The sequence below is a fragment of the Jaculus jaculus genome, chromosome 6 (assembly GCF_020740685.1).
Source record: "Jaculus jaculus isolate mJacJac1 chromosome 6, mJacJac1.mat.Y.cur, whole genome shotgun sequence".
Taxonomy (NCBI): domain Eukaryota; kingdom Metazoa; phylum Chordata; class Mammalia; order Rodentia; family Dipodidae; genus Jaculus; species Jaculus jaculus.
The window spans coordinates 92,549,794-92,577,023 of NC_059107.1; the positions used below are offsets into that span (position 1 = coordinate 92,549,794).

Sequence of the window (27,230 nt, forward strand, 5' to 3'; positions counted from 1 at the left end):
CAAGGAGCGCTTCCCAGTCGCTGGAAGGGAAGGTCTGACATCTTCCCTCACAGTCAGTTTTGGATGAAGTGTTGCCCCTATCAGTCAAGGACAAGGTCAGTGGACACAGCCTTGTACAGAGGAGCTGTGTTGGTGATCACTCAGAGGGCTCGGCCAGGCCCTGGGGCAGCTGCCCTGGGGTAACTGAGGGAACAAATAGGGAAAACAGGGGACGTCAATCCTTATCTGGACCTCATTAATGGGGAACATTAGTCAGCTGTGAAAGCCAAGATGGGGTGATAGGCCTATGGGTGGGCAGGGGTGGGGGGTAAAGCCACCAAAGGGGAGACAGGGTATTGGCTAAAACTCCACCTCCACCCCACGTGCCCAAAGCCGGGATGGAAGGGCCCTTTATAAGTACCCATGGCCCAGCCTCCCCAGAGGCCCAGAGAAAGAAAGGAGAGAGAGAAAGAGAGGGAGGGAGAGCCACCACCTGCTGGCAGAGACCTGCTGGCCAGCGCGCAGGGCACGCAGCATGTGGGAACTCCGCTCCATAGCCTTCTCCAGAGCTGTGTTCACTGAGTTTCTGGCCACGCTCCTCTTTGTCTTCTTTGGCCTCGGCTCAGCCCTCAACTGGCCTCAGACTCCACCCTCTGTACTGCAGATCGCTATGGCCTTTGGCCTGGGCATCGGGACCCTGGTGCAGACTCTGGGCCACATCAGCGGGGCCCACATCAACCCTGCGGTGACCGTGGCCTGCCTGGTGGGTTGCCACGTCTCCTTCCTGCGCGCCGTCTTCTACGTGGCTGCCCAACTGCTGGGGGCCGTGGCCGGAGCCGCTATTCTCCATGAGATCACGCCAGTAGAAATCCGTGGGGATCTGGCTGTCAATGCTGTGAGTAGCCTGAGCTTCGGCCCTTCCACAAGGGGAAGACCCGGGGGGCGAGATGGGAGGGACCGGTCCTGGGTGGGGAAACGGAGATGGAAAGTCTGGATCCCTGAACACAGCTGCCTTAGGACAGCCAGGGAAGAGGGCCATAGTGTCGGCCGGGGCAGGGTAAGGAAGGCCTTGGAAGACCTTCTTAACCCAGCTCCACTGAGAAAGCACGCCTTCAGGTGTCTGGGTGGACTCCATTCCAACATGACGTGAGGACTGGGCTAGAACTCAGCAAGAGCCAGCCCCCTGGAGCAGACGGGCTTTCTGAGCTAGGGAAACCTCAGAGTGAGGTTGCAAGGATCATCTACTAGGGGAAAAGAAGTAGACATTCCCCAGTGTTGACTATGCCTGGGGCCATGCAGGAGCTCCTCACAAGCCCTCTGCAAAGTAAGGAGGGCCGGGACACACATGCTTATCTTGTGTAAATGTGAGAATGGAAGCGCCAAGAGGGGAGCACTGCCCAGCCACAAACCCAGGCTCAACTACCAAACTCACTAACTTTCCCTCAACCAGTGGTCCTGAGCCACCAACTAAACCTCCTCTTGCAAACCAAAAAAGATGAGGCTAAGAAAAGGAAGCAATGGTCCAAAAGTTCTAGAGTTTGCCAATACCAGAGAAAAGACTGGAACCTAGAAGGAGGCTGTAGGTGCAAGGCCGCCCCAGCCCTGGAGAAAAACACCCCCTCACCCCTGGACTGTGAGTCAGGGCTGGCTTCGTGGCACAGTAGCTAATCCCTCTGGGCACTTTAGGGGCTGAGGGTGAAGCCACAGCCCCTTCACTCTCCTGTGTGTCCAGGCCTAAGTACCCAGGGGCATGCATGGACTGGGGTTTTCTCAGCACAATTCTCACCCTGTTCCCACCCTGAGTTAGGAAAGCAAGTGCCTCTCATGCCTCCATCTCCCACATTTATATATATTTTTTTAATTTTTAAAAATAATTTTTTATTTATTTATTTGAGAGTGGAAAAGAGGGGGAGAGAGAGAGAGAATGGGCGCGCCAGGGCTTCCAGCCACTGCAAACGAACTCCAGATGCGTGAGCTCCCTCCACATTTATATATATTTTTTAATTTTTTTATTTATTTGAGAGCGACAGACACAGAGAGAAAGACAGATAGAGGGAGAGAGAGAGAATGGGCGCACCAGGGCTTCCAGCCACTGCTAACGAACTCCAGACGCGTGCGACCCCTTCTGCATCTGGCTAACGTGGGACCTGGGGAACCGAGCCTCGAACCGGGGTCCTTAGGCTTCACAGGCAAGCGCTTAACCGCTAAGCCATCTCTCCAGCCCACATTTATATTTTTTAATAATTTTAAAAAAAAATTTAATTTGTTCCTTTTTATTTATTTGAGAGCAACAGATAGAGAGAGAAAGAGGCAGATAGAGAGAGAGCGAGAATGAGCACGCCAGGGCCTCCAGCTACTGCAAACAAACTCCAGACGTGTGTGCCCCCTTGTGCATCTGGCTAACGTGGGTCCTGGAGAATCGAGCCTCAAACTGGGGTCCTTAGGCTTCACAGGCAAGCACTTAACCGCTAAGCCATCTCTCCAGCCCCACATTTATATTTATTTATTTATTTATTTATTTGAGAGCAACAGACACAGAGAGAAAGACAGATAGAGGGAGACAGAGAGAGAATGGGCGCGCCAGGGCTCCCAGCCTCTGCAAACGAACTCCAGACGCGTGCGCCCCCTTGTGCATCTGGCTAACGTGGGACCTGGGGAACCGAGCCTCAAACCGGGGTCCTTAGGCTTCACAGGCAAGCGCTTAACTGCTAAGCCATCTCTCCAGCCCACATTTATATTTTTTAAATTTAGTTTATTTGCGACTCAGATGGACAGAGAGAAAGAGGCAGATAGAGTGAGTATGGGCGCCCCAGGGCTTCCTGCCTATAAATGAACTCCAGATGTATGTGCCGTGTTGTGCATCTGGCTTTATGTGGGAACTGGGGAATCAAACCTGGGTCATCCGACTTTGCAAGCAAGCACCTTTAACCACTGGGTCATTTCCCAGCCCATCCCACATCTATTTTTTTTTTTTTTAAGTCTGCTCCTGGGCCCTATACAGCTTTCCTTCTCTGAAGAGGTGGCCTCCCTCGTGGGAGGTACAGAGGTGCTCTGGTGGAATGCTTTTATTCAAGATGGAAAATAATATGAGGCTGGGCATCCAGGGCCAAGAAAGGCTGAGGTGGGCGGAGGCATGCAGCAGTGTGTCTATTTCCACTAAGAATTAAATGAGTTCACTTTGCAGCAGGGAGAAGCCCAGACAGAATTAAAGAGGAACTTCTGGGGAGTACATCCCAGGAAGGGTTTGTCTAATAGCAGGGCACCGGCAATGCTAATGTCATAGGGAACACTCAGTCCTCGTTCCCCATTATGTCCCAGCCAAAGCTTCTGTAAGCTGCTCTTCACCGTCAGCCGAGCTTGAGTAGAGGAGGGAACCTAGCCTAGCTGAATAGATCAACATGGGGCCTGCTTGTCCTGAGGCCAGAGAGAGCCTGATGACACCCCACCATCACCGTCAATTCGTCCCATTTCTCTGAGGACAGCAAGAGCCAGAGTGGTCCCCAATGAATTGGCACTAATGCAGATAACACTACAGGTTCAATTCTGAGGATCACCCCGCCCCATCCTAAGGGATAAAATAAGTTCAGTGTTCAGTGGACTGGACTCACAGAGCTATCTGGAAATAGCCCCAGCTATGTGAAACCAGACCCACATCCAAGCCATCTCCCTCCAAGCAGTGGTTTCCAGCAGGAGTGGAACTGGGACTCTGCCCCTCGTCGCTCTTCTGTCCTCTAGTAACTGTTTGCCTTCCTCATGGTACAGAATGAGAAACTGAGACCAAAGCAAATAGAGAGCCCAGCAAATCAGAAGCCTCTAAAACGTCAGTCCCCAACGCTCTTTTCCCAAGTCTTAGAAGGCTTGACACTAGTCAGCAACAGGAGAGGCTGGGGATACATTCTAGAAAGATCCTGGGGTGTCAGAGATGGGGCTTTAGAAGCGTGGGAGTTTTAGACATGTGGGAGTTTGTGAGCTGGTCCAAGCTCCACCAGTAAGTACAGCGCTCGGCCCCACAGGGCAGGGTGTGGGGTGCAAGATGACAAAACCCAAAGAGAAATCCAGCACTGGGTGTGGTGGTCTGGTTATGAAACCACCTCTTTGCTCAGCCTCAAGTTCTCTCCTTACCCAGGGCAGGGGATTCAGGGATGATGGGTGCCTGGCATGGGTGTGGAGGCTTCACCATCAGTGCCCCTTTGCCCCCACCCCAGCCTCCACAGGATTCACTGGGAGTAACCCTGGGGCAGAACCCAAGCCTGAACACAGTGGGGGGCAAGGAAAACTGATCTATGCTGGCCTGGTAGGGGAGGGGCAGGTGCCCAGACCTCAGGCCTCCCTGTTGCATCAGTGAGATCTATGGGAGATAGAAAGACCTTCCTGTTACCAGGACCAATGCTTCCTGCTACAATTGGAAGCTCTTCCCAGATTCTGGGTCACAGCATCTTTTTTTTCCTGTCATGCTGCAGACACAGTCCTTGGCCCCATCATCTAATGGGCTCTGGCCTCTTCCTCCCCTGCTTTGGGAGTAGAGGCAGTAGCTGCAGCTCAGGTGTCTGGGGAGCTTGTGTTCTGACTCCAGCCCAGGGGCCAACCTGGAGTCAATGGCAGAGGGGTAGGAGGATGAAACCAGCGAGAACACCACGCTCAGCGTCGCCACACTCCCTCCCTCCTGTTCTCAGCTCAACAACAACACGACAGCGGGCCAGGCGGTGACCGTGGAGCTCTTCCTGACCCTGCAGCTGGTGCTCTGCATCTTCGCCTCCACCGATGACCGCCGTGGTGACAACCTGGGTAGCCCTGCCCTCTCCATTGGTTTCTCCGTGACCCTGGGCCATCTCCTTGGGGTAGGTCGTGGCTACAGGTTCCAGAATCCCTAGAGGGACCAGCACATACATCTTCCCTTGCTCAAAGACATTCCCGTAGACCACTCTAGAGACAAACATATCGGACTCCCCAAAGTATCGGACACAAAGATTCCCAGAAGGACAATCACAAAGTATACCCAGAAAGGCACACAAACTCAAACTTTTGGCTCCCTAACACTCCTGAAGGGCAGATAGCACTGGAGCCCTAAGGGAATCCAAACAGGGAGGTGAGTGGATGGGGGAATTAACATATAAAGTTAACTAACTGTCCATCACACAGATCCACTGTAGGCTGACACTGAACTATTGGTCAGAGGAGACAGAAAACTCTACCCCGTCTTCACCTCCCCTTTCTCCTTGACCCTCTCTTCCGCCACAGATCTACTTCACTGGCTGCTCCATGAACCCTGCCCGCTCCCTGGCTCCTGCTGTCGTGATTGGCAAGTTTGATGACCACTGGGTAATGACCAATCCCCTCCCTACCTTCTCCACTGCTAGAAATCATCCCAGGAGGACAACAGGGGCTATAGTAGACTGGGGGTGGGGTCTCATCTACATCTGTTCCCCAAATCCTGTACATTCCTTCTGAGGCCCTGGAGCAGCTTGGGATAACCTCAGAGTTTGTGTCAAAGACTCAAGTCTCTGGTGGAACGTTGTAGCCCACGCCTTTAATCCCAGCTCTCAGAAGGCAGAGATAGGAGGATCTCTGTGAGTTCGAGGCCACCCTGAGACTACAGAGTGAATTCCAGGTCAGCCTGAGCTAGAGTGAAAAAAAAAAAAAGACGCAAGTCTCTCCTACCTGTCCCAGGCTATAAATGAAAAATAACAGTGTATGATTGGCTTCCTAGGGAAATGTATATATATATATATATATGAGCTTACCTGTATAAAACAGGTAACACCATGCCTGGCACTCGGAGCTGCATAAGTGACATTTCTGCTTGGCAGTTAAACAGTGCTCAGTACGTACGTGCGTTGGACTCTAAGTACTTCGCCAAGCATCAGCTCCCTTAATTGCCACAACTCTGGGAAGTAGGCGAAATGACAGGACGAAGCACATACATGGAGGGTGACCTAAGCTCATACAAGTGGTGGAAAATCAAGATTCAAAACTAGACAGCCGGCTTCAGAATTCGACCCCCCCCCCCCCCCAGTGCCAAACTAGCAAGTCTTCCGTCCCCAGCAGTTCAGGCGACGCTGCTCATTGCATGAGTATTTCACCGTAGGATGGGTTGGGAGAAGGGGGAGGGTTGCTTCCCCTTGGAGCCAGGGAAAGGAGCGTGTCCCAGGCCAGCGTCGGCCTGGGTGCGCGGTGCCAGCGCCCCTGTCGCCCACCCTCAGGTCTTCTGGATCGGACCCCTCGTCGGCGCCATCCTGGGCTCCCTCCTGTACAACTACGTGCTGTTCCCGTCGACCAAGAGCCTGCAGGAGCGCCTGGCCGTGCTCAAGGGCCTGGAGCCGGACACCGACTGGGAGGAGCGCGAGGTGCGGCGGCGGCAGTCGGTGGAGCTGCACTCCCCGCAGAGCCTGCCGCGCGGCAGCAAGGCCTGAGCGCCGGCCGCCCGCGCCGCCCCGCAGCCGCCCGCCCGCCCGCCCTCCCCTCCCCGGGCCCGAAGGGGCACCCGCCCCCACCCCCGGCTGCCCCCAGCGCCAGGCCGCAGGAAGCGGGGCGCGGGCCCCGGCGTCTCACCCACGAGCCTGGCCCGTGCCCGCGGTCGGTGGACCCGCGGGTCCCCTGCCCGGACCTGGGGACTTAGGGGGCCCGAGCTGATGAGGAGGGAGGGCAGGTGGAGAGCTCGGGAGAGCCCGCGCCTCGGTGCCGGTGCCGGCGGCGCAGTCAAAAGCACAGACTCGACCTTGCGGGGTGGGGGGGCGTCTAGGATTGATTGGTGCGTGCGGTGTTGCTGATGTGCAAACGTGCTTTCTCCAATCCCCGCGTGGCTCTCTCCTCGCGTGCAGGGCCCGCGTGCACCTCAGTGTGAACGGGAATGCCTGCGGTCGTACCGGGCTGGGGACTTCGCACTCCCACTTGGCCCGCACCGCCCCCCCCCTTCCCACACCCGCAATGAACCCACTTCCGTTGCAGTGGCCGAGTCCTCGGTGGCATCCAGCCCCTGGAGAAGCAGGAGGAGGAGGGGGAGGCTAAAAGGAAGGCCCTGACCCCCAGCCTTGCCCCTCCTGGAAAATTCCCCCAGGCAGCAGCCCTGGACCCCAAGATCCGCCAGAACTCATTGCTGGAAGTAGAGAGAACAGAGAACCGAGAACAGCTTCGGTACAAATGGTCTGTGGACAAAAAGGCCAGCTGCGTAGCCAAGGACTTCCTTTCTGCCCTGACTGAGGGCTGGTGTATGTGTGTTGGGGGTGGGGGGGGCGACGTGTGTGTACACACGACCCCAACTCTCAGGACCACACCCAAAGATTAGCCTTCTACTTGGGTAAAGTAATCAAAACCTCTCTGTGGGCCCCCGGCTTTTGTCCTAGGGGGGAGGGGGGGAGATTTGCAACTAGACACTTCTTGAAAGGAGACACTCTGTTTCGCAAGTGAGCCCTCGAGCCCCGCACGCCGCACACACCTATGGCTGGAAGGGCAAGGCACTCAGGCATGCAACCTTAGGCACCAGGCAACACCTCTCTATCACCTGTTGCCCCCCCCCCCCCAAGGAATCTCTGTTCCCTCCCTTCCTCCTCCCCTGTGCTCCGCCCTCTTCTGGCTCCCACTGCCTGACAGTTACTGTGGACCTTGCTGCTATTCTTAGGACCAGAGAAGGGAAATGATTTGTTCAGGCCCGGGCAAGTCTAAATCTAAAACTCAGACTTCTAAATGCCCAGGCGAGTGCAATGGTTCTCAAATGAGATTAACTGGTATTAAGTGAGAGGATGTGTGTAAAGATGCTGTGAACTGTAATTCTTAATACCATTAGCATGTCGTATTAGGATCATTTTCTTTCTTTTTTTTTTCTGCTTCCTTGGGTGGGTGGAGAAGGTAGAAGAGGCCTGACTTTCAGCTTCCTCCACTTCCTTTAACTGGTGATCAAAACAAAGGAGAGCCTTGGGGACCCTAAGATCCAGAGTCAAGGAACTAAGTTTGAGGCTGGCTTCATCCAGGTCTAGCCTCTGAGCCTCTCTCTACAGAGTGCGCATTGGCAATCCTGCTTTTTTTTTTTTTTTTTTTTTTTTTTGACTCTGCTGCCCTCCCCAGCTGCTGCCAGAGATCACGCTCTGAGACCCCTTGTCCATGCTGTGTGGCCATGACTTTAGGGTTTCTCACTGTGTCACTCATGCCACAGGACGGCATATAATGAGCAACACTGTAACTGTCCCCTTGACTCAAACTCTCTTTGGAGGTAGAATAAGGCTGCCTTGGGCAGCTTGTGGAGAGGACCCTCCCAAACCCCAACCGCTGGTGACAAGTGGCTTGGCCTTATTGCTGGTGGAAGCATGGAGTGAGAAACTCCAGGGATCTCTGAGGCTGCCTCCTGATAATGGGGTGTCCAGTGTCCGTGCCCTGGAAGTTCCAAGGCATCCTACTTTATCCTAACACGCCCCTCCAGAAGGTATCAAGAATTCGTTTGTGCCACTTCCCTGGTTTGTATCTCCCCTCAAACTGTGAGAGGGTGACCTCTAGCCTCTATTCCAGATTGGAGTCAGAGGTCAAAGCACGATTCCAAGTGACGGGAGGGAGTGGGGTGATGGACACTTACTGAGTGTCACTGTACTTCCAAACCACTCCCTCAGCATCCCAGCCCTATGAGATGAGCAGGGCAAATACTCTTATATCCATCATATAGATTTAAAAAAAAAAAAAAAAAGGAGGCCAAGAGACTTGACTTAAAAGTCACACTAGGGAGGCAGAAGTGGGAAGACCTACATGAATTTGATGCCAGCCTGGGCCACAGAGTGACTTCCGTGTCACTAGAGTGAGACCCTGCCTCAAGAAAAGAAAAAAAAAAAAGTCACATAGCTAGTATGCAAGCAGCCAAGACTTGAACTCATGTCTTCTTATTCAAAAATCCCATGATCCTTCCACCGAGATGAGCTGTAGCTTCCTTGTGGGAGCCCCTGGCGGCAACCAAGACTCTTATAAGGCTGTGTTTATTCAACCTAGCCCCTGTATCTTGTGGCGGACCCTGAGCCTTAGCGGTGTGGGCAGGGTTGGGAGGAAATGACTAAGGACTCAGACCTGGATCCTGCCCTTGAAGAGCACTCAGTACAGAAGGTGGAGGGCAGAGGGAGGCAGGGCGACATCAAGGCAGGTGGACAGACCTTCGGGTCCCCATACTGGGGACACAGATGGCTCTGGGCTGAGAGGAGGGGGTGCCTTACCACTGGAGGCTTCAGTAGCATCCATTCCTACATTCCCATTGTGTGCCAAATGACTTGGTAACCTCCTATCCAGATTGTAAGCCCTTTGGGGGCAGGGAAAGTTCTTGAATGACATTCTTCTATCCACCTTCCCTCATTGGTATTACCTAATACAGTGCTCTGTATATAGTAAGCACTTAATAAAATGCTTATTTGTCAATAAGTGTTATTTCTTTGACAACTTGTATATATATGGTCGGTATGTTTGGATGCCATAGATGGGGTGGGCTCCCTACCATTTCTATGCCAGCTGTCTGCTTCTCTCAGGCAATCCAGAGGTCAATATATAAAGTGGGGAGGGAAAGGCAGTCTCCCTGAGGGATGTTAGCCCCCGTGCCACAAATGGTAAGACCTATCTCCCAGCCCAAAAGTTCAGGAAAACCTTGTTTTAGAGCAGAGGGTTCTAAGTCCTAAGACATACTATTTCCAGTAAAATATAAATATATATATTTGCAAGGAGAGAAGGAAAGAGGGAGAATGAATGGATGTTCCAGGGCCTCCTGCCACTACAAGCTCCAAACATATGGGTTGTTTTATGTGTCTGGCTTTAGGGGGGTCCTTAGTAATCTATCCTAGGCTGTTAGGTTTGCAAGCAAGTGCCTAAACCACTCAGCCATGTCTCCAGTCCCTTCAATAGTTTTGTTTGTTTGTTTGTTTTTTGGTTTTTGTTTTTTTCCTTCAAGGTAGGGTCTTACTGTAGCCCAGGCTGACCTGGAATTCACTATGTAGTCTCAGGGTGGCCCCAAAGTCACAGCAACCCTCCTACTTCTGCCTCCCAAGTGTTGGGATTAAAGGCGTGCGCCGCCACGCCAGGTCAGTAATTTCTTGTAACTACCCGGGAACCTAGTAGTGGACCTGGTGGTGGGAAAGATGGGAAGGCCTCAGGCACAAGTCTAGAAAACATTATTAGTTCCTTTGGGGTAACCTTGACAGATGGGGCCTCTTTTGGCCTCACCAAGGTCACTCCTGGTGACCAAGTCTGTATGGCAAACTGTGGATCTTATCTCAGGTCACATTGTGTGATCCTCAGCAAGTGAGTCTGGGTTCCTTCACAAAGTTGTTTGTGTTGTGTTGTTAAATTACACAGCAGGGCTGAGCAGATGGCTCAGCGGGTAAGAGTGCTTGTAGCATAAGCATGCAGGCTGGAGAGAGCCTGATTAGCACCCTGAGCTTGACTCCCCAATAACTCCATAAACAGCCGGGCATTGCCACACTCACCTCTGGCCTCTGCATACACACACAAGAGGCGTAGACATCTTACACACATGTGCATACACTACACACACACACACACACACACACCTTGTCACATAATATTCACAAATGCATGTACGTGTGCAAAAATAAAATACACAGTACGCCGGGTGTAGTGGCACCAGCCTTTAATCCCAGCACTCGGGAGGCAGAGATAGGAGGATCGCCATGAGTGCAATGCCACCCTGAGACTACATAGTGAGTTCCAGGTCAGCCTGGGCCAGAGTAAAATCCTACCTTGAAAAGCACCCCTCCATACAATTTTTTTAATATAAAAAATAAAATGCACAGTAGAGATTATCTATATTTGCATAGACTACTCTGAATATATAAATGCAAGAATAAGGTTGGTGGGATGGCTTAGCAGTTAAAGTGCTTGCCTGTAAAGACAAAGGACCCAGGTTCGATTTCCCACGACCCATGTAAGCCAGACGCTCAAGATGGTGCCTGCGTCTGGAGTTCATTTGCAGCGACTGAAGGCTCTGGCGTGCCCATTCTTTATCTGCCTCTTTCTCTCTCTCAAATAAATGAAATAAAAAATAAATATAAAGCCGGGTGTGGTGGCACACGCCTTTAATCCCAACACTCGGGAGGCAGAGGTAGGAGGATCGTCATGAGTTCAAGGCCACCCTGAGACTCCATAGTGAATTCCAGCTCAGCCTGGGTTACAATGAGACCCTACCTCGCAAAACCAAAAATAAAATAAAAGTAAAAAATGTTTGTTTAAATGCAAGGATAGTCTTGGCCTTCGTTAGCTGGGAAGGACTTGGTTTAAATCATCAGGCAGGAGCTTCCTCTAGTCGCTCACTCTTCTGTGAATTAAATCCTGCTCCACTCTAAGAGGATGGAATATGGGGCTTTTGGATTCAGGTAGACAGTGCCCGTGCAGAGAAGAGAAAGACAGAAGCGTGTGGATAGAAGGCAAGTGTGGCAGAGGCAAAAGTGCCTGGTCCCCAGGCCTCTGGGGTGATCTTGGTCATTGTCCAGCCTCTGCCCCAGACCGTGAAGAAAATCCTTTATATTGCTGCTCTGCTCTGCTGGAGGCACAGCCCAGAAACCTATGGGGAAAGGACAGCCTGCCTGCCTTTAGAGAGACGTGGGGGAGGAGCTGCTCAGCAGGAAATGCCAACAGCACAGAATGGGGAACAATACCGGGGTTTCTTGAGCCCCTGTTTTCTTTGGCCTCTTAGCTGCCACTGAGCCCAGGGCCCCTCCTCCAGGTCCTGGCTTTTCTCTGGGCTCCTCCTCTCTACCCGAGCAGGACTCACAGACAGGCGGCACCGGTTGTTTCCCTCCTTTGCACCCAGGGTTCAATCCTCAGGAGGCATGAAACTTTTCCTGAGCCTTGATGGGAGCCTGGCTAAGTGCTTCTTAAGTAGGCGCGGTGATGGAGGGAGAAGCGCAGCTCCTCTCCCAAGATCCCAAGGAGGGGTCCTTGCCCTCCCTCCAAGTCCTCGAGAGCCCTTCAGCTTCATTCCCCACGTGCCAAACCTGAAAAGGGGGAAGATGGAGGGGTGGGAGGGGCACTGGAGAGTGGCTTGGGTGCTCAGAAGGGAGGAGTAAAGACAAGAGAAGGCTGGAGAAATGGCTCAGTGGTTAAGGGGATTGCCTGCAAAGTCTAACGACCTGGGTTCGATCCCCCAGTATCCATGGAAGCCAGATGCACGAGGTGGCATGCTTCTTGCAGAGGCAGGAGGCCCTGGCACTCCCCCCCCCCAGCGTATCTCTCTACTTATAAATCAATAAAATATAATTTTAGAAGACATGAGAGATGAGAACTAGAAAAAGTGTTGCCTGGTCCAAGAGTAAAAAGTTTGGAGGAACCGAAGGGGGGAGGGGTGTAAAAGAGCTGCGTGTGCAAAATGAGATGGAGATAGAAACAAAGACCCCAAAATTCAATGAGGGCGAGGAAAGGAGAAACAGTGAGAAGATTCCAGGGAAGAAGAAGGAAAAAAATAAAATAAAATAAAAAGGAATAAAGGTCGGCTGTAAGAGGAAGAAAAAATACAGAAAATGAGAACGAGTGTAAGAGAGAGAGACAGGGAAGGTGGAGCGACAGGCCGAGAAGAGACAGGGCAGTTGAAGAAACTTACGGAGGGAGCGAGAAAGAGATGATCACACACACACACACACACACACACACACACAGAGAGAGAGAGAGAGAGAGAGAGAGAGAGAGAGAGAGAGGGAGATTGACCTTGTTTGGAGAAAGACAGGCAGGGATAAGAAGCGGGCAGACTGCTACCCGTATAGCAACCAAGGAAGGGTTTAAGGAAGAACCTAAGTGAGGCTGACAAAAGGAAGCAAGAAAGAGAAAGCGCCGTCTAAAGTGGGGGGAATAGATTAAGCCCCCTCACTGACCCCCAAACAAACCCGAACCGATCACCCCCTATGAACAAGAAGAGTTCAAAAGCCCCAGCTCCCGTCCGGAGCTCACTGGGGTTCCCAAGAGAGCTGCTCCCCGCGACGGCTGCCGCCGCCGACAGCGCCCTCCGGGAGTGAGCGAGCGCGCGCGTGTGCGCCCCGGACCCGGCGCTGCCGGATGCGCGGCGGCGTCGAGGATTGCTAAGCGCAGGGCTCGGATCCCAACGCCCCCGCTCCCGCCGGGCTGGGCCGGGGAGAGGCGCACGACCGCCGCACCGCCCCTGCCACGGGCGCACGGGGGAAGCTAAGAGGCGCTGTCCTCAGAGCAGCGCATCACACTCCGGCCCAGCCGTGGGTGAGGCTGGGTCAGGATGCTCAGGTCGCGCGAGGCCAGGGAGGAGCAGAAGGAGAGAAGACGACCACGGCCGGAGGTGAAGGCCGACCGGAGGTAGTAGACTTCCAGAGCGTGCCGGCACCCGGAGAGCCCGGGACTGGGTGCCACGTCTCCGGGGGAGCCCGGGACGCACTTGAGCGCAGCAGCGTGCGGGGAAGCTAGCTGGCCCCGGAGCGCACCATGCGCGCGACCCCGGCCGCCGGGCCGGCCTACACCGCCGCTTGGGTCACATGGCCGGGGCGGGTCCGTCGCTGTCCGGGCGGGGGGGCGTGCGCGGGGCCGGGGTCGGGGGCGCGCGGGGCCGAGCGCGCGGCCGTCAGGCTGGCTCCGTGCGCGCTGCGCTGGCCGCTGGCCCCGGGAGCCGCCCCCCGCCCCCCCGCGCTCGGCCCGCCGCGGCCCGCGCGCCCTCTATATAGCGCGCCCCTGCCCGCGCCGCGCCAGGCCGCCAGCCACGGAGTGGGCGCCGCACCGCGCGCAGCGCCCCGCAGCCAATCTCGCGCCCCCGACGCCTCCGCCTCCGCTTCCGCCGCCCCGACGGCCGCTCAGCGACGTAGCCGTTGTCGCCGGGCCCCCAAGGCCACCATGAAGAAAGAGGTGTGCTCCCTATCCTTCCTCAAGGCTGTGTTCGCCGAGTTCCTGGCCACCCTCATCTTCGTCTTCTTCGGCCTCGGCTCGGCCCTCAAGTGGCCCTCGGCGCTGCCCTCCATTCTGCAGATCTCGTTGGCCTTTGGCCTGGCCATAGGTACTCTGGCCCAAGCTCTGGGGCCTGTGAGCGGTGGTCACATCAACCCGGCCATCACCCTGGCCCTCTTAGTAGGCAACCAGATCTCGCTGCTCCGGGCAATCTTCTACGTGGCAGCCCAGCTGGTGGGTGCCATTGCTGGTGCAGGCATCTTGTATGCGCTTGCACCCATCAATGCCAGGGGCAACCTGGCAGTCAATGCGGTGAGTGCCCACAGGATTGTGGGGGTGGGTGGGCCCAGACCATGGGGGGCGTTCTGGACCAAGCCCTCCTCACCCCATCTTGCACATGGGTACAACCAAAGGGCCACCATAACACCTTTGCCAGGAAGGCCACGCAGAAAGATCTCCCCGCCAGCCTGTGCTCCCCCACCCCAGTTCACATCCACTTCTGCCCCCTCCACTTGGCCTCCTCCCCTCTGCCTTTTCTCCTGCTTTTACCAACCGTTGAGTTCTTTCTTGTCATCCCCCTGGTAGTATCCTTTTAATGGAACCAACAGAGAGCAATGGATGGTAATCCTGGTTTGGAGCCACCCTGGCCGCTTTGTGCTTCCTGTTCCTCGGCCATTATATGGGGATGGTCACACCACAACAGTTGTCATAGAGATTACACTTAGAAATTATGATGTGACTCCTTAATGCGGTGCTGGTGCACAGTGGTCTCTATTGATTATTGGCCCATCACCCCCGCTCCTGCCCCTTTGCTGCCTCCCAGCTTCTGCAGCCCCAGATTCAGGCCCCCGGTTCCATATTAATTGGGTTCATTAATCAAACACAGAGGAGGATTTTTGCGGCCATTGTCAAGCAGTGAGTCAGCCACACTGGAGAGACGGGTTTGAGGTTGGCACCAGCAGCGGGTCAGGCACGGGTAGGAGGCCGGTGGCAGTGTGCAGTAGGCAAACTGGGCAGCTGCCCACAGAAGGGAGGGTAAATGCCAACTCGTGGGGGCTGGGGATTGGGCACAGCGGTTGACAGGATGGCGTCCAGGAAAGGCTCCCCTGACACCCTGCCCTCTGGCCACAGGCCTGAGCTTTAAACTTACACACAACGAAGTACAGTCTCCCGGACGAATGGCCTGTCTGCTGTGTGCAGGGCTTGGTGTTCAGGGCTGAGGCTCTAGATGTCCTTGGAGGCCAAACGTCTTGTTCCCCCAGCTCTAGTCACAGAGCCGGAAGGCAGCAGGGTCCTAACCCAGCCTTCCTTCACAGCTCAACAACAACACGACAGCGGGCCAGGCCACGGTGGTGGAGCTGATCTTGACTTTCCAGCTGGCACTCTGCATCTTCTCCTCCACTGACTCCCGCCGCACCAGCCCTGTGGGCTCCCCTGCCCTGTCCATCGGCCTGTCTGTCACACTGGGCCACCTTGTGGGGGTGAGTACCCCAGCTGACACCAGCCAGGGGTGCCACTGAGGGAAGCCGCTCAGGGCAAATAATGTAATAATGCAGCAGAGTTTAAGGCCTGATTTTGGGGCTGCTGAGCTGTGGCCCTATTGGGCCCTAGGTTTGACTTTCCAGAAGACTTCTCTGGGCCGAGGAAAAGATGAGAATGAGCGGAAGGAAGGAGGTGGGTACAGGGAATCGAGGCCAAGCCAAAGACCAAGGAGGGAGGACGGCCTGGGCAGGAGTCCACAGTTAAAGGGACAGCTGGGGTGCATGGATGGAGAAGTCACCAGCCTAGGCATCAGGAGACTTGGGTTTGAGATGTGGCTGTGACCTCTGAACTGTGTGGGACCCTGGCAGAGTCCAGGATCTAGAGGAGTACAGGGGGTATTGCCTTTCTCACTACCACCCCCTCTATCCAGATCTACTTCACTGGCTGCTCCATGAACCCAGCTCGCTCTTTCGGCCCCGCGGTGGTCATGAAGAGGTTCAGCCCCTCGCACTGGGTGAGTGTGAGCCCCTCCTTGGCTCCCTGGCAGCGAGAGCTGGAAACTGGTAGTGCAGAGAACCAACTGGACTTTCTGGATACTGTGGGACCGGTACTTGGGGGGGGGCTGGGACCTGTGGCTGGAGAGAGAAGGGAGCACAGAAGGGAGTGGGGTGCACAGGAAGAAGGGCCGGGGTGGGTTTCTATGCCCTGAGCCTCTGGGGACAGCCCTCTAGAGAACAGGATCTGAACTTCCTCTAGAAGTACAAAGGGGAATTATGTTGATCTCTGAAGATTTTGTCTGTCCCCGTGTATCTGTCCTCTCTGGTTTTTTTTTAAATATATTTAATTTATTTATTTGAGAGAGAAGAAAAGGGAGAAAGAGAGAGAGGGAGGGAGAATGGGTATGCCGGGCCTCCTGTGGGGGTGCTGGGAGGCACCAAACGAACTCCAGACGCATGCACCCCCTGTGCATCTGGCTTACATGGGCCCTGGAGAATCGAAACCGGGATCCGAACCGGGATCCTTTGTCTTTACAGGCAAACGTCTTAACCCCTAAGCCATCTCTCCAGCCCCTCTCTGGGGTTTTATGTATCTATCCCTGTAGAGGGTCTAATATTTTTTTGTTTTGTTTGTTTTTGTTTCTGTTTTTCAAGGTAAGGTCTCACTCTAGCTCAGGCTGACCTGGAATTCACTATGTAGTCTTAGGGTGGGCTTGAACTCTTGGCAATCCTCCTACCTCTGCCTCCCAAGTTCTGGGATTAAAGGTGGGCGCCACCACTCCCGGCCCTGTGCACAGATTTTGAGTTCATGGTCAGTCCTCCAGGGGCTGCCCTCCAGGGGACTATTCTGTCCACCTCTGTTTGAGACTCTTTATTTGTCCCCTTGGAAGGTCCACTTGCCTCTCCTTAGGGTGGGGCTGGGGGCCTGCCCATCCTGGGTTCTTTCTGTCTCCTTGAAAAGCCTCTGTGCCTGTGATCTTTCTCTGCCATTGAGAAGCTGGCTGACAGTGCTGTCTGTCCCTAAGGTGGGAGAGCATCTTTCTCTCTGAAGATCTTGAAGTCTGTACACCCATCTCCTCTCAGGATTCATGGGTCTGTCTTCTTGCGGGGCAGGTCATGGTCCCTGGGGTCTGGGGCTCAGCCTGTGACTTCATCCCTGTCTCCATAGGTCTTCTGGGTGGGGCCCATCGTAGGGGCCATCCTGGCTGCTATTCTGTACTTCTACCTGCTCTTCCCGAGCTCTCTGAGCCTCAGTGAGCGTGTGGCTGTTGTCAAGGGCACATATGAGCCCGACGAGGACTGGGAAGAGCATCATCGAGAGGAGCGGAAGAAGACCATAGAGCTGACTGTCCACTGACCAGCATCAGGCGGGGGCTGGCCCCTCAGCTCCTGAATCTCAGGAGGAAAAAAAAAAAAAGAAAGAAAAATGTGATGGCAAAGCATGTCTCCTCACAGCTGGCCGGGAAGAAGGTGGTGGCTCTCCAGGTTGCGCAGATAAGAGATGGGCGCGAGAACACATAGAGCTAGGGTGCTTGCGTGGGGACCAGGGGCTGATGGGGGCTGGGTCTCTCTGGGACTGGCAGCTGTGGTACCACAGGGTCAGACCTCAGAGGTTGTGAATGCAATGCTAAGCTCACAGGCTTTGCAGGGCCAGGCCAGGAAGGGGTGGCTGCAGTCTGTTTCTCCCACCCAATCCAACCCCTCAAGAGTCAGAGCCACCCCTTGGCAGGCAGAGGGGGACCTCCCCCAGAGCTCCTCAGTGGGCAGAAACATGTCAGTTGTCATTGAATGTCACCTTATTTATTTCTGGTCAAGGATGGGGTGGCTGCTGGTATTTGATTTGGTGGTTTCCCAATAAACCACTGCTCTTCACATTCTGCCTCCATCTCTCTCTAGAAGCTTCTTGGACACACTAGTTGGTCATCTCCTCTTTGTAATCCTATGGCCTCCTTCATGATCGCCACAGGATATAGTGAGACCATAAGACAAGTGCTCAGAAGAGAAAGATTTAGAAACAGAACAAGAGGCCAAGAATGAGAGAGCTGAAGGCAGAGAGGGAGGGATCCTCAGCTATGTCAAGAGTCTCTGCCACTTGAGTAGGGCCTGGGTGTGCCACTCAGGGTGGAGAAGTGAACCAGCTGCAGCCCCTCAAGATGCCAAGGAGGTGACCAGCCAGCTAGATTCTGTCACGAGGAGGCCCAGCCTGACCTTTTCTGTATCTCCATGTTTCTGAAAAGTGATGTGTTGGAAGCCTGTGCTCAGAGTTACAGCGCCATCCACAGCCAGAGCCAGCCCTTAGGTGGGCAGAAGGGGACCTCAGCAGTGGTACAGATGGTTCATCGAAGGTCACACCCCTCCACACACACATACAGAAGCCACTGCCTGCCCAGCCCTTTCCCAGGTCTCTTCCGCCTCTGCCCTTTAGGGTCTCCTGTCATACCACCCTTCCCTGGGCATTTGTCTGCTCTTGTCCTGTTGTCATTAACACACCTCGGGAAACCTCCACCTCTTAACCTCTAAAATCGCATCACAATGCTTTCTCATGGGGTAGTGGTGAGGGCCACTGAGGTGAGGTGAGGTGAGGTGAGGGAGTGAGGTCCCTGGCAGTGGCTGGCTCTCGGAGGGAGAAGGTGAAAGACACTCAAAGAAGTTCAGGACCCAACTCAAGAAAGGCCAGTCACCCATGTCCAAATGTCCAAATCTTTCTTTACTTATCTCATCTGAAATAGAGATGCATTTACCCACCACATGGTTTCTGTGAGGAGAAAATGAGGCAGGCGATGGCTGGAGGTAAAACGCCAGTGCAGATGGGTACGTGATGTGCAAGGAAATCAGGGACACTCTGCTCCCAGAACAGTGCTGATCTCTTGCTCTCAGCCTTGCTTCAGCAGAGCGATAGGAGCAGAGAGATGAGAAGGGAGAGGCTGCCAGGCCAGGCCCAGGCTGGGAGGCCAGACGACCTAGGCCTGCTCAAAGAGGAAGGGGGAAAGCAGGAGCTTCAACCTCAGGTCCAGCCTGCCTGCCACACACACTTCCCAGGAACCCCAGGCGGCAGAGTGAGAGAACCTGGGGTCCCCCATCCTGATCATCACACCTTCACCAGCAGCCTGTGAGGGGAGGGGGAAGGGCTGCAGGCACCAGCTCTAACCAGTAGGGGGCAAACTCGCCCACCAAATGCAGTGGCTTCCTCTGTGGGAGTGGGTCCAGTAGGACTCGGGCGTCATGTCGTGTGTGGATCCCCTGGGGTCAGATGTACAGCCTAGCTTCCAGGTTCCTCCAGCACATACTTGCGCAGGCATATACAGTCAGCTCACAGCCACAGCCAGCCAGATGTGGGGCCTTGAAAGACCTCTGAGCAGCAGTGAGCTCAAAACTGGGCACCAGAGCTCAGGACTGGCTGGGAAGCAGCCCGTTCCCGGCCTACCACACCTCATTCCCCAGGAGGAAGTGGAGAAGAGAGGGGAGCCCCTCCTCAGTCTCCCTAAGACCTAAGTACAGGCTTCTTATGCTAACCGAGAAATTTACGTTCCCTTTCCTGACAGGTGTGTGTGTGGCACAGTGAACCGTGGTTCTTTGAGGGACAGACTCTGGAAGTGGGTGGGGCATCTGGTCAGAGATATTTACGAGTCTCCAGCATCCAGCGAATGGCATCCCGCCTGCCATTAGGCAAGGGTCCAACCAGGGCTTTCGGCTGGTGAATCGCGGTGGCTGGGGATGCTGGGCCGGCAGGGGGCGCTGTGCACCTGCGTGTGATCTTTCCTGGGCCCATACTGATCCTGCCGTCATCTGGGGTGGGGGGTGGGCTCTCAACCACCTTCCGCTGGGCTTGGGGTCTGCGTCTTCTCTGGGATGACCCTTCCCTACGGCGCCGACTCGCAAAGTCATAGCCTCTTCCCCACCACTCGCTCTCTCAGGACCAGACCCTATGGCCTAGGTTCCAGGTTCCTCCAGCAAGCAGATCCAAGCACATGGATGTTCCATCCCCTCTCCTGACCCTCCGCTCCAGTGGGAGATAAGATCCAAGAAGAGCTTAGATTCTCCCATTGGAGGTTTTCCTCTCCTCCTCCCTCTGCCAGTCTCCACCAGCACTGACATGATAGACAGCAGAAAGCTGGGACTGGAACTAAAGGTGGAGTATGGTGGACAGAAAGTGGCTGTTTAGATGGAAGGGCAGGAGGGGCGCTGGCTTGGAGGATCGGATCTCTCAGCGCCTCTCAGCCTCAGCTCCCTCGTCCTCCACGGAGAGTAGAAGAAGCTATCAGACTCCAACCTGCCGAGATTTTTTGTAGGATTCGGTGAGGTGATGCACGAGCAGCTGCCTTGAGCTTTCTTTCTAGTCAATCTTTTGTTCTCTCTCCTTCTGGCCTGACCTTCCCCAAGCCTCCAGAGGGCCCTAGTCAGAGCTCACACCCACAGGGAGCCTGGGGCAGCCAGGTGTGGGGCCTTGAAAGACCTCTGAGCATGAGTGAGCTCAAAGCTTGGCACTAGAGCTCAGGACTGGCTGCGTCTGGGAAGGTGCTGGCTGGCGCAGGCAGAGCTGGGCAAGGCCCACCTGCCCTCAGGGGTTGAAGGACCTTGACTAGGCAAGAGCCCAGGGTAGCTCTGCCTACACTAGTAAGGGAAAGAGGCTGTCACTCGAATCTCTCAGCATGCTGGGTTCAAAGCCGGGATGCAGGTGCTGCCTGACCCACCCGGGTGTCCCAGGAAAACCAGGACCCTTCTCACTCCAGCCAGTGTCCCTGCTGTGTTGCTGGAGAAAGGAGGGTATGATTATGTTATAATTAGTACAATGATTACATTATCATGAGCTTTTTCTGACCAGAAGCACTTCCCTAGGAACTGACACATTCAGTACTCCCAACACACTGAGAGATGGAAATTGTCCCATATTACAAACAGGATACTGAGGTCATCGAAGCTCAGCAATTGTCAGAGTCACAGTGTGCATGGCGACATATAAAACCCTTCTGTTTGTCACATCTAAAGTTGTCAACACACAGAGAGCGGTGCTGCTTGGAAAAGGTGTGGAAACGGAATTCAGATGTGGGCAATGGTGTCTGTCCCTCTACCAGGGGTGCATAAAGGGAAGGCAGAGACATGAGCCTTTGAGTAGCCCTGGGGTACTCTGGTGCCCCTCAGCCACCTTTGTTTGTTAGACAGTTGGTCTGTGCCACGCACAGTAGGGACAGGACAGAGACCACAGTTGGACCCTGGGTTTGCTCAAGCCTGCCTTTTTTTATGTGTGTGCAGCTCTCGCTGACTCCTCTAGCGAGGGAAACTTGGGTGGGCTTTGTCTTGAAGGAGAAACCAGGAGGAAGGCTTCTGCAGCACACAGAAGGTGCAGAAACGCATTTTGGAAAACTCTAAATGTCTGGCCTGACTGGACTAAAAGGGAAAATTGTTTGCAAGGAATGAGACCCTTCCTCACATGGGTATTCAGACTTGTACCTAACACACCATTATCTCTTTTTTTTAAAAAATTTTTATTTATTTGAGAGCAACAGACACAGAGAGAAAGACAGATAGAGGGAGAGAGAGGGAATGGGTGCGCCAGGGCTTCCAGCCTCTGCAAACGAACTCCAGACGCGTGCGCCCCTTGTGCATCTGGCTAACGTGGGACCTGGGGAACCGAGCCTCGAACCGGGGTCCTTAGGCTTCACAGGCAAGCGCTTAACTGCCAAGCCATCTCTCCAGCCCACCATTACCTCTTGATACTGCAAACTCCAGGTACATGTGCCACTTTGTGCATCTGGCTTTATTGGGGAGTTGAACCTGTGCAGTCAGGCTTTGCAAACAAGCACCTTTAACCACTGAGGCCATCTCTTCAACCCATTTTAAAAGAAAAAATGATCTTTTTATTTCTTATTTTTTGAGAGAGTCAGAGAGAGAGAGAATGGGTGCACCAGGGCCTCCAGCCACTGCAAACCAACTAAAGATGCATGTGCCACCTTGTGCATCTGGCTTATGTGGGTCTTGGAGAATCAAACCAGGGTCCTTTGGCTTTGCAGGCAAACACTTTAACCACTAAGCCATCCCTCCAGCCCAGCCCATTTGTTTTTGAGGCAGGGTCCCACTGTAGCCCAAGCCGACCTAAAGCTCACTCTGTAGCTCAGACTAGCTTTGAACTCACAGTGATCCTCTTACCTCAGCCTCATGATGCTGAGATCAAAGGTTTGTACCACCACACCCAGTACCATTGAAGGGTTTTTGTTGTTGTTTGTTTGTTTTTTGAGGTAAGGTCTTGCTCTAGCCCAGGCTGATCTGGAATTCAATAATGTGTCCTGGAACTCACAGTGATCCTTCTACCTCTGCCTCCTGAGTGCTGGGATTAGAGGTGTGCACCACCATACCTGGCTCCGTTGAAGGTTTTGAAGGATTTGTTTGTTTGTTCTTTGAGATAGGATCTCACTCTAGCCCAGGCTGACCTGGTATTCACTCTATTCTCAAGGCAATCCTACTACCTCTGCCTCCTGAGTGCGGGGACTAAAGGTGTGCGCCACCACGCCCAACTGAAGGGTTTTATTTATTTATTTTCTTGGTGTTTTTTTTTTTTTTTTTGAGATAGGGTATTTATTTATTTATTTATTTATGAGAGAGGTAGATAGGCAGAGAGAGAAGGGGGGAGGAAAAATGGGTGCTCCAGGGCTTCCAGCCACTGCAAATGAATTACAGACACATTACCACCCTTGTACATCTGGCTTATGTGGATACTGGGGAATTGAACCTGGGTCCCTAGGCTTCACAGGCAAGCACGTTAACCTCTAAGCATCTCTCCAGCCGCCTCCATTGAAGGGATTTTTTTAGCATTTAAAAAATTTTTTGTTTATTTTTATTTATTTATTTGAGAGTGACAGGCAGACAGAGAGAGAGAATGGGCGCGACTGCAATCAAACTCCAGATGCATGCGCCACCTTGTGCATCTGGCTTATGTGGGTCCTGGGGAATCGAGCCTTGAACCAGCATCCTTAGGCTTCACAGGCAAGCACTTAACCACTAAGCCATCTGTCCAACGCCCCCCCCCCTTTTTTTTAGCATTTTTTAAATTATTTTTTTTATTTGAGACAGAGACACACACAGAAAGAATGGGCATGCCAGGGCCTCCAGCCACTGCAAATGAACTCCAGATGCATGCGCCACCTTGTGCATCTGGCTTACATGTGAACTGGAGAATCAAACCTGGGTCCTTAGACTTCACAGACAAGCTCCATAACTGATAAACCATCTCTCCAGCCCTCCATTGAAGGCTTTTAAGCAAAGGAGTGATGTGATTAGCCTGGCATTTTGGAAGGCTCTCTGGCAGACAAAAATGAATGGGCATGGATGTACTATAGTCAGAGCTTGGTAAGGAGGCTGAATGTGTTGAACCTAGGGAGACAATAGAGCTGGCCTAGGTCAGTAACAAATGGGGCTGGGGAAACGTGTCAGATGTAAAAAAGAACTGCCAGCAATATTGTCTCTTGTTGGTAGTGGACTGAGAGAAGGGGATGTATCTGATGATCCTTGTCTCTGGCTTACATAGCTGAGTGGATGGCCAAGTCTTTGGGGGCAGGAGCATGAGGGGCGGCTGCAAGTGCAGTGGACCCAGGGTTCAGAAGCAAGGTCCACAGCCAAGGAAGAGTATGGAGACCACTGATGCACACAAGGCTGACCGGGACTGCCTTACCAGGGCTGAACAAAGCAGAGGGCCAGGAGCAGGCAAGGCCTGGGCTGGAAGGTAAGCAGAAGAGCCAGCCCAAGGCTGAGGAGACACCTGCCTTCAGAGAAGTGGAAAGAGCCGACAGACAGCTGTGCCTCATACCCCAGGAAGCCAGAGGAGGTCCATCCACAGTGTGCATGTTACAGAGGATGGAAGAAGAGGAGGGCCAAGGAGGAGGCATAGGGACCTAGTCCCCACAGGGTCAGCCCAGGGATTGAGGGTGTCTTGTGTGGTGTATGTGTGTGACTAGAATTTATTTCAAATGATCACCTTCCACTGTCAGGCTCTGCAAAAACAAGAAGAACCAGACAGAGGGCTGGAGAAATGGCTCAGTTAAGTGCACTTCCTGTGCAAGCATGAGGGCCCAAGAAGGCCTCAGTAGACCCACATCAGTAGGTGGGTGTGGCCACATGCATCTGTAACCCTAGTCCCACAGGGGAGCAGAGACCTGATAAGAATCCCAGAAGTGGGCTGGAAAGATGGTTTAGCGGTTAAGGCGCTTGCCTGCGAAGCCTAAGGACCCACGTTCAACTCTCCAGATCCCACATAAGCCAGGCACACAGAGGTGAGGCAAGCACAAGGTCGCACATGCCCACTAGGTGATGCAAGTGTCTGGCGTTCAATTGTAAGTGGCTGAGGCCCTGGCATGTCAATTCTTTCTCTGTGTTTGTCTCTCTCTTTCTCTCTCTAAACTTCAAAAAAATAATAATAATCCCAGATCAGTAAGAGACTCTGGCTCAAATAACAGCAGGCAGAGGAGTGATGGAGCAGGACACTCTATGTTTTGCTCTGGTTGTTGCAGGCAAGGGCCTGGGGTACCACATGGGCATATATACATGCATACAATATACACACAAGTAAAAAGGCAAAAAACAAAGCCAGGAGAGAGATGACACTTGGAATGGCCAAGGAACGGCCCCAGTCACTCTGGGAGCCAAGCACAGGAGCCCCACGTGGACACAGCAACGACTGGCTCTTCTTCAGAGCCATGGACAGCTGGGATGGACTTGGGCTGCAGGCGAGCTTGTGGCCGGAAGGACAGAGAAGCCTTGTTGATAGCCTGGTTTTCTATGTGGGATGGGAGGCCAGCAGCTGCAGGAAGCCAGAGGAAGCAGGGAGTCTGAGGAGAGTGGGGAGATCTGAAGAGTAGGGGAGAGTCAACCGGGGACAGTGGAGGGATTGATGAGCAGAGCTGTGGCCCTTGCTGAGGTCAGAGGAAGCACGGGCCAGGCCCCAGCAGGTTTAGCTAAGAGATGAAAGCGGTCTTGTGCTGGTGACTGGAACCGACTCCAATCCATCGCCTTCCCTGGTCCTCATCACCAGGCACTGCGTGGGGAAGAAGCAGGCGAGGGGAATGAGCCACAGATGAGACGGGGCCTTCAATGATGGCAGCGGTCTGCGTGGCCGGCTGGTTCTTCCAGCTGGGCCTGGGGGCACAGACGGGGCAGAGAGGTGTGGACGAGAATGAGAAGAGCAGAGGTCAGGGACGCTAGGAGAGGGCACTGGCAAGAGCTTGCGCACCACGGAGGGAAATGCCAAGGGTTCGTGTGGGGAGAAGAAGGTGGAGCCAGGAGCGCTGGAAGAACAGAAGGGGATGGGCGAGGGATTTGACTGGGACTGAAATAGCAAATAGGATGGCAGAGCTCGTGGTCCCAGGAGGGCTTGGAGGACAGCCATAGGAACAGCAGGCTGGGACGAAGCACACGTGACAGTCATCTGCCTCCAGGAGGCTGAGAAGTTTTCCTTCACTCACTCAACAAGTGATTATTGAGAATCTACCGTGGCCAGTCTCCATGCAAGACGCTATGTAAGGATGAGCAGAGTGTGGTTTCCTGCACCTAAGGGCTCATCACTTTGTTGGGGAGACACAGTAACACCATAGCTACACCCTGTCTGTGCTGACTGTGTACAAAAGTGCTTAGGCGAGGCGGGAACACACAGAGGAGCAAGTGGCACGGACGCTGCCCTCAGGGATGGGTTGGGAGTTACCCAGGCAAAGAGTGGTTCTCCAGGAAGAGGGGCATCCAGAGACAAGCAGGGGGTTCAATCCTAGGGGCCAGAGAGGCAAGGACAAGGCAGGGCACGGGGTGATTGGGGACAGGAGGAGCAGTACAGAGAACCTTGTCATCAGCAGGCTCAGAGCTCCGGAGGCGGCTCAGAGGCCAGTAAGGACTCCAGCAGGGAGCAGCAGTCCAGGCTTTGAATTTTGGAAGCAACCCTGGGGCTTGCGGTGTGGAGAATTGATTGGAACAGAGCACAGAGACTGGCTAAAGGCCGCACGGTGGCAAAAGGAGGGCACAGCCCAGACCTAGGGAGGATCCAAAATCAGCAGGGAAGGGCTGGGAGGATAGCTCAGTGGTCAAAAGTATTTACTTGCAAAGCCTACCAGCCCACGCTCGATTCACAAGACACCCACATAAGCCAGATGCAAAAAGTGGCACAAGTATCTGGTGTATGTTTGAAGTGGCAAGAGGCCCTGGCATGTACACACACACACACACACACACACACACACACACACACACAAATGCATGAGCACAAATACAAAATACAAAAATAAATTGGGTGTGGTGGCGCATGCCTTTAATCCCAGCACTCAGGAGGCAGAGGTAGAGGATTGCCATGAGTTCAAGGCCACCCTGAGACTACGCAGTGAATTCCAGGTCAGCCTGGGCTAGAGCGAGACCCCACCTTGAAAACCCATAAATAAATAAATAAATAAAACCGGAGGTAGGGTAGAACAAGAGAAGGTTAAGGCAACTAGCTAGTCACTGTAGGGTAGGATGAAATACACCAGCAGAGCCAGATGCTTTTCTGTGAGAGCAGTCAAGAGAGCTTCTCAGGCACCTCTAATTGACCTGGACACAGGAGCGCTTGGGGCGGGGTTGGGGGATGCGGGGGTTGTGGTGAGACGAGGATCACATTTTGAGACAGATTGTATTTGCAGAGTCTGAGGAAATCGGGGACATCTGTGAGCAGGTAGGTACAGCCAGAGGCAAGGTCAGAGCAAGGAGTGGGTATTGCTTCAATAGTTGCACAGATTCCTCGAAGAAGGAATCCCTTTGTTTGAGAAAATGCGTTCCTATGCTACTGGGGAAGAATCTAGGCACGGGTGACATTAGGACCAGCACGGCCACCAAATGGATAAGCTGCCTGGAATAAGAAATAGGAGGAAATAGGAGGGCCTTGATGGGCAGAAAAGGAAGACCCAGATGAGGGGTGAGGGAATGCAGAGAGAGAGAGAGAGAAAGAGAGAGAGAGGGCACCAAGTGAAGGTAGGGCCAGTGGAAATTCCTACTGGTGGCAGCAGTGGTGCCAACTCCCACACGTGGCAGCTGGCGCAGTTTTGACTGGCAGTGCAGTGAGTCCCTGCCCCTCCTCCAGTCCCAGATCCTCAGGAAAGTTGGCTATTCATATTTGCAGCCTGTGAGGGAGGGAACTTAATGTCACATCTGGATTTATGGGGCAAGAGTAGAGTCAGCGTTTTTGGAGCAGAGCCTGCAGATGGAGGGGATTCAGAGAGCAAGCGCCTGGGGCAGCACAGGCAGCCCTGCAGCCGGCCTTTGGCTCGGGTTAAGGGAGTGAGCTTGTCCTCTCTGCACTGACATTGCCGGCCACTGCCCCATGCCTGCCGCCCTCAAGCTAGCAACCTGTGTATGGCTGTCCTGGAAGGTTCCAGCTCAGTGCCCAGTGGCACTCCCTTGTTGTGG

General features: G+C 53.9%; 2 protein-coding genes across 2 annotated transcripts; both read left to right on the forward strand.

Moving 5' to 3' along the window:
* Positions 1–409: 409 nt before the first annotated feature.
* Aqp2 (aquaporin 2) lies at positions 410–6,389 on the forward strand. Its single transcript, XM_004649818.2, has 4 exons — positions 410–874; positions 4,653–4,817; positions 5,218–5,298; positions 6,180–6,389. The coding sequence occupies exons 1-4, from the start codon at positions 515–517 to the stop codon at positions 6,387–6,389; spliced, it is 816 nt and encodes a 271-aa protein (XP_004649875.1). The 5' UTR covers positions 410–514.
* Positions 6,390–13,794: 7,405 nt separating this feature from the next.
* On the forward strand, positions 13,795–17,604 carry Aqp5 (aquaporin 5). The gene is made up of 4 exons (XM_004649819.2): positions 13,795–14,157; positions 15,162–15,326; positions 15,758–15,841; positions 16,993–17,604. The coding sequence occupies exons 1-4, from the start codon at positions 13,795–13,797 to the stop codon at positions 17,179–17,181; spliced, it is 801 nt and encodes a 266-aa protein (XP_004649876.1). The 3' UTR covers positions 17,182–17,604.
* The last annotated feature ends 9,626 nt before the right edge of the window (positions 17,605–27,230 follow it).